Source organism: Poecilia mexicana, unplaced genomic scaffold, assembly GCF_051168715.1.
Source record: "Poecilia mexicana isolate PSO_F unplaced genomic scaffold, ASM5116871v1 scaffold_6, whole genome shotgun sequence".
NCBI classification, from domain to species: domain Eukaryota; kingdom Metazoa; phylum Chordata; class Actinopteri; order Cyprinodontiformes; family Poeciliidae; genus Poecilia; species Poecilia mexicana.
In genome coordinates, this window is record NW_028263375.1 from 22,654,135 (window position 1) to 22,666,262 (window position 12,128).

The 12,128-nt window shown below is 38.0% G+C and overlaps 3 protein-coding genes across 4 annotated transcripts in view; all 3 read left to right on the forward strand.

The window, feature by feature from the left end:
- The first annotated feature begins 114 nt into the window (after positions 1-114).
- On the forward strand, positions 115-5,060 carry coq9 (coenzyme Q9 homolog (S. cerevisiae)). The gene is made up of 9 exons (XM_015013230.2): positions 115-231; positions 1,583-1,778; positions 1,916-2,039; positions 2,325-2,467; positions 3,088-3,172; positions 3,248-3,352; positions 3,685-3,840; positions 3,994-4,047; positions 4,715-5,060. Exons 1-9 carry the CDS (start codon positions 174-176, stop codon positions 4,748-4,750), a joined length of 957 nt encoding a protein of 318 aa, XP_014868716.1. The 5' UTR covers positions 115-173; the 3' UTR covers positions 4,751-5,060.
- Positions 5,061-5,722: 662 nt separating this feature from the next.
- polr2c (RNA polymerase II subunit C) lies at positions 5,723-10,167 on the forward strand. The gene is made up of 9 exons (XM_015013231.2): positions 5,723-5,898; positions 6,087-6,136; positions 6,405-6,473; positions 6,570-6,622; positions 7,601-7,729; positions 7,804-7,855; positions 7,942-8,110; positions 8,187-8,261; positions 9,782-10,167. The coding sequence occupies exons 1-9, from the start codon at positions 5,813-5,815 to the stop codon at positions 9,924-9,926; spliced, it is 828 nt and encodes a 275-aa protein (XP_014868717.1). The 5' UTR covers positions 5,723-5,812; the 3' UTR covers positions 9,927-10,167.
- Positions 10,168-11,452: 1,285 nt separating this feature from the next.
- The window catches only part of wwp2 (WW domain containing E3 ubiquitin protein ligase 2), a 55,485-nt gene continuing 54,809 nt past the window's right edge, over positions 11,453-12,128 (forward strand). For both annotated transcript variants that reach the window (XM_015013219.2, XM_015013222.2), the window contains exon 1: positions 11,453-11,554. The gene's annotated coding sequence lies outside the window, so the exon portion shown is untranslated. The remainder of the gene's footprint in view (positions 11,555-12,128) is intronic.

Genomic DNA, 12,128 nt, shown 5'->3' on the forward strand with positions numbered 1-12,128 from the left:
TATATAATTATTCTTTTGCATAATATTGTGTTTCATGTACAAAAAAATGAGTAATATTGATTTTAATTTAAAAAAAATTTTGGCAGTCAAGTTTTGTTTTAAAATAAACTTCCGGTAAATTTGCGTCGCGGTGAAGTGACGCAGCTGTGAACCTCCCAGTTGTGCAGCTTGTTATGGCGGCGCTTCTGAGAGGACTGCGAGCTGGAAGGCTCCTCCGAGGGCTATCCAGCGGTAAGACAAACTCGTGCTTGCTTTGTTTCACCGCAGAACACACACACACACACACAAATCAAAGACACGCCTACAAATCTTTCTGTTTCAGTTTTACGTTTTGAAAAAAAACAAAAAAAGCCAGAGTTTACGTTAGCTAACCGAAGGTGATCATGAAGGACAGTAAACAGGTTACCTTTCGGAGGCGTACGCTTTATAAAAATGAAGAATTTAAGTAATAAAATCAGACATATGTTAATCGTATTGCAGTGCATTGTAAGCATGTTAGTCTTTACAGCTGGGGGGTTGGGGGGCGTGTTTTTCTGCAGTTATGGCAAGCGTTTCTAATAAATCGGCTATATATAGCTGAGTATACTTGTTTATTTTCTTGTTTCATAACAAAATTTTCAACGGATAGCACAGATGCAGATATAAGCTGGAATATGTCAGTATTTATATTTGAGCGTAATCTTCTCTTTTAATCTTTAAAGGAGTCATTCGGAGCAACAATAGAGAAAAGTAGAATAAAGCTTTATTTTGTCTCACAATATACCATGTTTATGGACATTAGCCTTTCGTTCAAGCTGAAGTAATTGGTATTTACTTATGAATTTTCTTATTAAAATTGTCATTATGTTCAACAATACTAATGCTAGTTTTCTAAAATTGTGCAGCCATATTTTTTATGACCTTATTGACTAGGAAAAAAAGCTTTTTTTTTTTTTTGTATTTGACCCCAGATTACTGATCCATGGCAAGGTTTTCCCCAGAAAACGTGCTAAACCCGGTGATTGGGTCGCTCGGGCAGTCTTTCATCCAGTGTCCCGCCATGTTTTTGAGTTAAAAAATGTTTATAGTTGACAAGAAGTTTGAAAATATCACTTGATAATTATGTGTTACTGAAAGAGTGGAAGATTAATATCTGAACACCACCTACAAAGTCTTAAAAAATGCAAGCATTTAAAAGACAACTTAAGTAAATAAGCAATGCTTAGCCTGGTGGGGGCACAAGTAAAGCCTGGTGGCCTGCCAGGCTTATATTACGCTGGGGGAAACCCTGTATGAATAATTTAAAGATGTTGTCTTCTTCCAACTTCATTGGGTAGTAGCAAAAACTGTGTAAACAAATTAAAGGTAAATTAAAATACAAACACCAGTAATCTGAAAACAAATTTTAAACAAGAGTATTTGTTTACGTATGTTATATTTAGTTGCTGAAATTCAAAGACATCTGTGTTGAATGAGTAACTTGTTCAGGGTGCATCCCGCCCATGTGAGCAACAACATCCCAGCTCAGACTTTTGTTCTTCATGGAAAACCCTAATAACCGAGTTGATTAGGAGATTGAGTGAAAATCTCTGCCCTCCTCCAGTGGTCGCTGCACCGACATCAACAACCCCTCAGTGCAGCAGCCTGAGACGAGGCTTCCACTGTGCAGCACTGAGACTGCAGGACGAGTCCAAATCTGACAAACACTCTGCATCTTCGTCCTCCTCCTCCTCCTCATCATCATCATCCACAACCCACGATGACTACACCTCCCAGCAGGATTTTGATCCAAGCAGCGGGTCAGTCATTAAGAAGCTGTTTGCGAGTTCTGCTGCTGTTCCACCTACTGGGCAGTCTGCCTCAAAATGCTAATGCAAACAAGTTTAACTTATTGTGCTTCATTCGTTGTAAAATATTCCTCTGTGTTTGCACAAAGTGACCAGGAGCAGGACGAGGACTATGAAACGGAAGAGCAGCTGCAGGCACGAATTCTGACGGCGGCTCTGGAGTTTGTCCCGTTGCACGGCTGGTCCATGGAAGCCATCTCCGCTGGTGCTGAAGTAAGATTTAAGCAACTTTCAAGTATATTTACTTTTCATTTTTTTAACTACTTCTATCAGCAGTTAAAATGTTATCTTGACTTCTTTTGAATGTTTTTTTTCCCCAACACAACAACTTCACCTTTGTAAGGCCAAGCTAATTTTTGAAACAGTTGTTTAATTTGAGACTATCTGGATTTAGACTAAGTGCAACAATTGGAATTAACAGGAGTAAATTAATTACATTATGTTAAAGGAGGCTTCAGGCTATCTTTGATGTTTCTGTTGTTGCTGTGCTGCCCCCAGGCTGTGGGTTTGTCCTCTGCTTCCACTGGGATGTTCACCAATGGAGCGGGAGACTTGGTCCTACATTTCATCTCCCAGTGCAACTCCAAGCTGACAGAGATCCTGGCTGAACAACACAATGAAGTCCAGCTGGGTCAGGCAGAGTATGTATGCACAACCTCACTGTGCATTTCAGAAATAAAACTTTTTAGAGTCTGCAAGAGACTTGAGACTTTACTCATCGGCAGGACAGCTCCAAAATACAAGCAGAGCTGAAGTAGACGTGTTTAGACGAGGACATTTTGATGTTTTAGAATGATCTAGTCAAAGTCAAACCCTACATCAAGCTGGGAATGTATGTTGAGACTTGAGGATTAATGTTTTCATGCTATCTTGCTGCGATGAGCTGCTTTGCAAAAAGAGGGGGCAAACGTTTTAGTCTCTAGATCTGCAAAGCTGATGGAGACACGTCACAAAAAACCTGCAACTATAATTTGAGCAGAAGCTGGTTTTCCAAAGTATTATCTCAGGAAGGCTGGATATACATGTATGCCACACAATTTCTAGATATTTTCCTGTAAGACATTTTGAAACCTTGCAGTCTTTCCCTCCCACGTCACTGCTATGCGTTACTTTGGGTTGATCTCTCACATAAAATGTAACTTCCGCTCAGTGAAGTTTGTGGTTTGGATTTGAGAAAATGTTCAAAAGTTATAGTACATCTACTTTTGTGAGGCTTTTGGAGACGTAAACCCAAACTCCCCGTCGGCTATTTTTGTTGCAGACCAAAGAAGACGGCTGACTTCCTAAGAGATGCGGTAGAGACCAGGCTGCGGATGTACATCCCCTACATGGAATCCTGGCCACAGGTAACCATCAGCGCTCAGTCCCAGCAGAAACGGTAAGAATTGCATTTCATCTTTTTCTTGCTGTTGCGTCTGTAGGCGATGAGCATCTTGCTCCTTCCTCACAACATCCCCGACAGCTTGAAGCATCTCTCCACCATGGTGGACGACATCTGGTACTACGCCGGGGACCGCTCCACAGACGTGAGTGGATCCTCCCGCCTTCGATCCTCCTCTTCTCCTGCTCATACCTTCCTCTCCCCCTTTCATCATCACCCCCACAATATCCGGCCTGCTACGTCTCAGGTTATCCCGCCCATCACCGAGCCAACTTTCATGTCTTCTTTCTCTCTTATCTGAAGGAATATTGATTCTTCAGATTTCTGTACCTCACTCTTCTGCATGTTTTTGTTTTTGTTTTCTTTTTAGTCTGCATATTTTGTCTTAATAAATGGTAAATTCATATGCGACAGTAAAGTCAATTTCTTTCTCAACAAAATGTCAAAGTTATTTTTCCATCTGCCTTCTGTCTGAAGATGAACTGGTACACGAAGCGGGCAGTGCTGACCGGTCTGTACAACGCAACAGAGCTGGTGATGCTGCAGGATTCCTCCCCGGACTTCCAAGACACCTGGACCTTCCTTGATAACCGCATTCAGGACGTAACCAACATGGCCGTCACGGCAAAGCAGGTACAGAAGAGTTGAGGCAGAAAACATTCAAATTTGATCACTCAAGAGAAAGAGATGAATCTCTCTCTTTTAGTAATGTTCTGAATGCGTGAATGAATTAAAAACCAAAATACCTGTTTGAACGACGTGGCATAGTTTTCTTTTTCCCTGTAGATGCAGTCGACTGGTGAAGCTGTAGCGCAGGGTCTCATGGGAGCTGCAGTTACGGTGAGTTTTCAGGGTGTGTTTTCTTTTTAATCAGCGAATAAAACTACTGTAATCATTATGGCTTCTCATGCATATCTCTGACCTTTCCTTGTTAAAGGACATGGTCTATTTTTTAACCGATAGGCTTTTCTGTGAACATCCACATGATGGCAGCATTGGATCTGCAAAACTGCCTCAATACTGCAAATTACAACACAGCTGTAGAGAAGGAAGAGGGTTTTTGTTTCTTTTTTCCAAATATAGTTGTTTGAATCACCTTTCCTCACTCTTCCTCTTTATGCCCTGGGAAGATCTTTTAGTCCAACAAAAAATAGACAAGATTAAATTACAGAATGAAATAAAACTATCCATACGACCAGCTCTGATTAAAAAGGTTCCTGTTTGCATCTCAATGTATCAAAAAAGTAAATTTCTATCCCTCACCCCCATCTATTTGGCTTAAAGCTCTAACAAACCCTCTGTGAACCTGTCATTTGTCAATTACTGCATTTATTTTTAATGAGTGTTTTGTTTTGTTTGATAGTGCTACATACTATGTTTAATTATTTTTAATACTTAGGTACATATGAGCGTTAGTAGCTTTGTAGTTAATGATAAATATAAGTTGATCTGAGATAATGTGACCCATTTTTAAAATGTTATTTTTTTAATTCATTTATTTTTTCAGTTGAAGAACCTCACAGGACTGAACCAGAGACGATGATGTGAAACATTTCTGAGGCCCATGAAGCCCAACCATAATGCCATGAGCTGAGGATGGTGTGTTTTCTGAGGGGGAGATTGCTCTTGTCTTTTCGGTTGTATGGTATGGCTGAAGGAATTTCGCAATTGATTTTAAGAACACAGAAACACCCGATTTGTTGAAAGTCCTCTGTATATTTCAGTTCACCTTCGGTATGAGTGGCTTTATTTTGTTTTACTCAAATAATTTTTTTTTCCTGTTGTATAGAAGTACAAGAACAGACTCAATTTGATTGTGGAATCATAAGCCAAATAAAGTAGTGTATATTCAACACATGTCTGTTGTGATCTTTGTTACATGTGTAGAAAATAAATAATTCATTCTGTATTAAAAAAACATGCAATTTGCAAAGTTAAGAAAAGCAGGGGAAATTATCTCTTTGAAATAAGAGCCTAATATTTTTTCAGACTAAAAAGAAAATCAGTTACAATTTTTTGTGTGTTTTGTTGTAGAGTTTTAACCTCAATCAGTGACTTAGAACAGCTGGGGGATTGCAACCTAACCTAATTCAGGATTAAAATGATAGTCAACTGTTTCAAATATAAATTCCATAACAAATGCTGGTTTAAGTACTTTTTCATAAAAACAATAAAATAACGCAACATAATCACACTAAAAACATTAGTGATGTTCCAGATTTGTCTTTTGTGTCATTAGGTTGGAAACTATTTACTTTTTTTTTTTTCCATCTTCCATAAATTTCAACATCCCACAGAAGGAAACTCATCTATCTTCTTTCTACTTAAAACTTTATTTTTCTTCATTGTGAAATCTAATAACAAAAAAATATATACATACATTTTTTTTTTTTATAAAATACTTAAGATCTAACGTTTTAAGAATTGCGAAGGTTACAGACCCCTATTTTAGAACGATCAACAGGGTTTTATTTTGAAAATCCACTAATTCCCCCTGAAGTCCCGCCTCCTCCGTTGAGCCAATCAGCTCAGCAGCCATTTCCGGGAGGCCTAAATCCCGAGGTGGTGCAGTTCTTGTCATTTTTGAACAGAATAACCTTTAAAGATGCCGTATGCTAACCAGCCGACGGTTAAAATAACAGAATTGACGGACGAAAATGTCAAATTCGTCATTGAAAACACGGATTTGGCGTGAGTATTTATTTTTCCCCATTCTTATTGTTGTATTGGGAATTGGGCGCCCATTGTGCCTGTGTGCGTATAGAAGCACGAGTTACGAGACGATTCAAGAAAAATAAATGCCAAAGAAAATAGAAGTCAGGCCTACAAAACATATATAGTGTTGCATATATGTTTTACACCTCTTTTCTTCATTTAAGGGTTGCAAACTCTCTCCGCCGTGTCTTCATGTCAGAAGTTCCCACAATAGGTAGTGTAACAATATTTTTGGTCCATCATACCCTTTAGTTATTTTGTTTTGTTACGACGTTTTTCCTAAACATCATGATTTCGGATGCTAAATACAGATAAAGTTCTGTTTTATTATTGTGTGAAATTACGCTTTCTATAGAAACTATTACAAGCCTTTAAGCTCTTTGTTTAGTTGGGTAAACAACACTAAAGCCTGAGTATGTTTTTTTTTTCTCCAACATTTGTTGTAGCTACAGCATCACTTTAACTCATTGCATTCTTTTCAGCCATCGACTGGATCCAAATCGATGCTAATTCATCAGTGCTGCACGATGAGTTCATCGCGCACAGAGTCGGTGTGTATCTCCAGAGCCCCGTCCTGTTGATTGCAGCGCAGCTTAGTAGGCAATTTATGACCTGAACACTAATCTGCTCGCTTTATGTGTCGCCAGGTCTTATTCCCCTCACCAGCGACGACATAGTGGATAAGATGCAGTATTCAAGGGTGAGTGGACTGTTGCATCTGAAAAACAAAAACAAATGTTGTTCAAAGCTGTTTGGGCAAAAAAAAAAAAAGAAGAAAAAAAGCAGTTTAAGTCTAAACCTATGACCTGGAAGAAGGTTTTGCTGATTGTGTACTGAATAAATCAGTTAACATTTATAGAGTTTTTACAACATCTAAAATGGCAACCAGAAAAAAAATACAGCAAATAATGAAAAACACACACAAAAAGAAAAATAAATCAAGGCGTTCCTAGTGTCAGAGCATCACAGTTCTACTACGTATTAAGAGCCATTTTGACTAAATATGTTTTAAGATTTTACTTAAAAAATAATTGTCTAAATTTGCCACATTCCTGAAGCAGCAACAGCTTAAGGTTTGTACCTAGACATCAGTTCTTCTGAGATGCATGCCGTATAAGCAGGGTTGGATGGATGAACTCCTATAAAAGCATTTGTGTGAACGGTGAATATTGGTAAAACGTTACCTGTTGGGACAATTACTCAACTAAGTGTTTAAACAAACACAAGTATGGATGTTGGAAATGGAATATTTTGGATAACTTCTCAAATTTATACCAACATTTATGGCAATTCATCAGTAATAAAGCTTTCATTATTACTGGTAACAAAAGCTTTTAAATATGTTGCTAGTCATTACTGGGACTAATTACAGAAAGCTAAGATAATTCTGCTTTTATCCTGATGGTCCTGCTTTTTAAAAGTTGTTTTTTTTTAAGGCTCTAGCTGCCTTTATTGAACAGGAAATGGGTTGAGGACGTCTTTTGCAGCTTCAGTCTATAAATTCAAAACAACAAAGAAAAATATCCGTTGCATGTAATTTGTTACATTCTTTTTTGTGTATGAAAACCAGTTAGTAATAAATGTAAACTGTGACAAAACAGACAGAAAACAGTTCAGACTAGGAAGAATGCTGGTTTGTTGTTGAAACTGAGTGCGTTTCTATCTGCTCCTCCTGCAGGACTGCACATGTGATGACTTCTGTCCCGAATGCTCCGTGGAGCTGACCTTGGACGTCCGCTGCACCGAGGACCAAACGCGTCACGTCACGTCACGCGATCTGCTCTCCAACAACCCCAGAGTGATCCCTGTGAGTCTTTCAGGGTGCTTTCACACCTGATAGTCCAGTACGTAGAATGTGGACTGAAGTTGTTTTTTTTCCAGGTCACTTCCAGAAGCCGAGACAATGACCCGAACGACTACGTCGAGCAGGATGGTACTCTCAGATCTTGTCTCGCTGTTTTAGCCTTTTCTGCTACTATCTTTTAATAATTTACATGCTTGTTGCATTGTCCATGTTAGACATCTTGCTGGTGAAGCTCCGTAAAGGTCAGGAGCTTCGGCTGAGGGCGTACGCCAAGAAGGGCTTCGGTAAAGAGCACGCCAAGTGGAACCCGACGGCGGGGGTCTCGTTCGAGTATGACCCAGACAACGCACTGAGGCACACGGTCTATCCACGACCCGAGGAATGGTAGGTATTCATTTCAGAAAACTTCACTGTGAAGTACAAGAGTCGATCGTTTAATCAGCGGTGTAATTTTTCTCAGGCCAAAGAGTGAATACTCAGAGATCGAGGAAGATGAAGTTCAGGCGCCCTATGACCCCAACGGAAAGCCAGAAAGGTGAGCAAACAGTCTGTGGATACGTTATTTGCATAAAGTTTAAGTATTTGCAGCAAAAATTGGCTGTTTCTATAATTACGTGCCAGTAGTTTGGTTCTTACCTGTTCATGTCATAATCAGATATGCATGTTTAGTGGACATGACAATTTCTCTGTGTTGGTAAGTTTGGAAAATCATGAAGTTAAATATTTGGATAGTAAAATAATAATAAAGGCAAATTTAGGTGAAACCAAGCTTTTTCATAAATCGTATAAAAACATAGTTAACCTTATTTTCCCTCACTGTCTCTTTTGTCTCAGTGAACTAGATTTAACTGTCCAGTTATAATTAGGATACCTAAATTATGTCAATTTACTAAATAATAGAAAAAATTATGTTCTTGCTAAATTCAGAAGTTTACACTTATTTCCTGAGTATTTAGAAGAACTGCCTTTTAAACTTGCCTTATGTCGGTATGCCTTAAGGCAGCTGTTACTACGATGTAGCTTACCCCCATCAGTGTGTGAATGTGTGTAGTAATGAGTGAGTGAATGACTCATCATAGTGTAAAGCTCTTTGGAGTTGAAAAAGCAAATGAAAGTGTGTATGGCTTAATCCAAAGTTTTTGGTCTTCGATCAGTTTCTTAGAATAGTTTGCTGGATTTCTGGTCCCGACAAAACTGATGTAACTCATGTTCCATCTACCTGTTAAGCTTTTCTCAATGCAAAACCATTATAATTGAATTTCTGAATTTCTTTCTTTTATATATATATATATATATATATATATATATATATATATATATATATATATATATATATATATATATATATAAAATGTGTGTGTGTGTGTGTGTAGCTGGATAGTTTTGGGGAGCAACTTTTGAGGCCATGAGGAAGTACATACGACTGTTCTAAAACACTTAACACCCTCTGCATGGTTCTGATCCAATGCAGCGGGCGAACATCCACCAACACCTTCTGTTTTTTTTTTTTATGTTTGTTTTTTTTCTTTTCTTATAACATAGAAAATAAAATTAGATGTTGCAGCTCGTCAACCAATATTTTCTCCTCCATTGTGAAAAGTAGGGATGCACTGAAAAGACAAGTTTGGCCAATATTAATATTTCTGTTATGGCCGATAACCAATATTACATCACATATATATCCCTAGCCTTTCAACATAGTGAGAAAATGACCACATCACTGACAATACTTCTCTTTTTTAGGTAACCACCCTAAAAACAATCCCGCGCTGCGTCACTATCACCGTCACATGACTAAAGAAAACCACATAGCCATAAAAAAATGACCAGCATTGGTTGATACCAGAGGTACTGGCAATACATTGTGCATCACTAATAAAATGAACTTCTCTCTAGATGTATCTGCACAGACAGACATATTGTTGCAAACCAAAATAAAAAATAGGTTGATTTTCATTTTTATAAACTTTTTGTAGTTTCTCTTCTTGTTTAATTGTCCCTGCAGCTTGACTGAAACTTTGAACACAGCTCATGTGAGATTTGACTCTCCCCTAGATTTTATTTCAACGTGGAGTCCTGCGGTTCGCTCCGGCCGGAGACCATCGTCATGTCGGCGTTGGCGGTTCTGAAGAAGAAGCTCAGTGACCTGCAGACCCAGCTGAGCCATGAGATCCAGAGTGACGTCCTCACCATTAACTGAAGACACCTCTGTTGTTGCCGGAGGCTCAACCTCGAGATCTCTTTTCAGACTCAACTGAACCCAGATCTACTGGATCAGAATCATCTGTAATATTAAATTAATTTGTGTTCATTTATCTCACTCAACAGAGGGGAGTTGTATTGCAGCAGAAACTGTTAGTGACACATTTTCAGTTTCTCAAGAGTTTATTTGTATTAATGCAAGCTTTTTTTTTTTAATAAATTAGTTTTTTGGTATTTTATTTACTTTTATTGTCAAAGTAATGCTTTGTATTAATACAGCAGCTTCTTTTAACACTGCAATATATGACTTTTATTTAAAAAATAATTTTTTTTTACAGATTTATGCCATCAGTACATTGTGACAGTATAGTTCGAGACAGATAATCTATTAAATAATTGAGCTCCTCTGCCTTCTTTCAGTGCTAATAACCAATCAGAAACAACTAATCAGAGACAGGAGGAGGGTCTTAGTGCAGTAAATCATCCTTGTATGCGTGTACAAGATTTCCCCCTTATCTGGAACGTGCCGCCACTTGTATGTGGTGGCTGAAGGGAAGTGAGTGCCATTTCGGAGAGATATAAACATAATTCAAGAAAACAAGACTTTTTTTTTTTGTTGATTTCTTTTTTTTACATTTTTTTAATCCAAGTAGATTAGCACAATTTAGCTATGGTACAGACTTGTTACGTTATTGGATGTAATGTCTGGTCACATGATTGAAATGGTAAAAAGATAGAAAACAGGCTTTCAGTTAATTGTTTTCACATCTGGAAACAAAGCGAGGGAGCTCGGGTTCAACCCAACAACAAGGAGACGAATGGTTTGGATATCAGTGATGAGACGTCCTCGTATATGAACTTCTGCAGCATCCAAAGATATTTGCAAGTTTGTTCCAGACATTTCAATCTGGTGAGTCTCTAAATCTTAGTGATAGTGAGTTGAAGCTTCATGATCTTTGAAACAAATAGAAACTATATAAAGTTAATAATAATGTGGATGTTTTCAGATTAAAGACTAATACCAAGATTTCTGAGTAAAGTGGGGGTGGGAGGTTATATATTATTTTGCTATCTTACCCTATGTTATATAATAAATGCTGAAGATCAAATAATCCACTTATGTTAGATGAGTAAGATAAATATCGGCACCACATGAGGGCAGTGTTAACTTTGAGCAGTCTGGTGACATGCTTAAATACTGCGGAGCTTAAGGGAATAGCACTTACCTTATTTAACTCATATTTGTATGATACATTCCAGTTAGTTCATACTAATAATAAATATCCCTGACGCATCTATCTTTGCATTGTCATCTTTAACAGTATTACAAATAGGTGGCAAGGGGAGGAGTGCTGCCCTCTACATTTGTCTGCCTAGCAGCGCCCCTGAGGATCCATGTCAGTTATTTATTTCTCACCTACCTGACAAGTTAATTACACCAATACGGCGCACACACATCCGGTAATTCAGATGGAAAGGTGTTTGATATGCTAATTTATGTTTATTATTACTAATATGACCCACAAGTCTTTGTGCAATCACAACGACGTTGCGTTCGTCACGTGGTTTTGTCACAGGCGGAAATGAAAGTTCAGTAGCGACAACGGCAGAGCACAGCTGAACAAGGTACGTAAATTATCACTGCTTCGCTTCAATTTCCGGCATGTCAATTCACATGTCACCTACTGACATAAGACGCTACTATAAGGACGGCTCCGCCTGCTCCCTTATGGTTAAAACGACATTTGCCGGTGTGTCCTTTTGTGAAATCCCCCTACGAAACTGACTGGCTAACAGTTAGCCTCCTTAGCATCAAGCTTGCTAAATGTAAGCGCGTCGGACCGGATGTAAGGAAGAGCATTCTTCAAAGTTAAGGACGTATTTCCACACTATGATGTGTGGTATATATATATATATATATATATATATATATATATATATATATATATATATATATTTATAAAGCGTAAAGAAATCAAAATTAAAAGCTGTGTGCTCACAAAAAGACGATTTTGTTAAACGTTTAAAAAATATATATTATTTAACGTTAAGTGTGTCATTGTACATTATAATCCTATCTAGCTTTTTTCTTCAGCTGTGTCAATGTAACCTTATACATTTTATACTTGTGTACTTTCACCAGGTGTTTTCCCCTCTAACATTACATTGGAGATACAGTTGACAGTGAAATGATAAAATC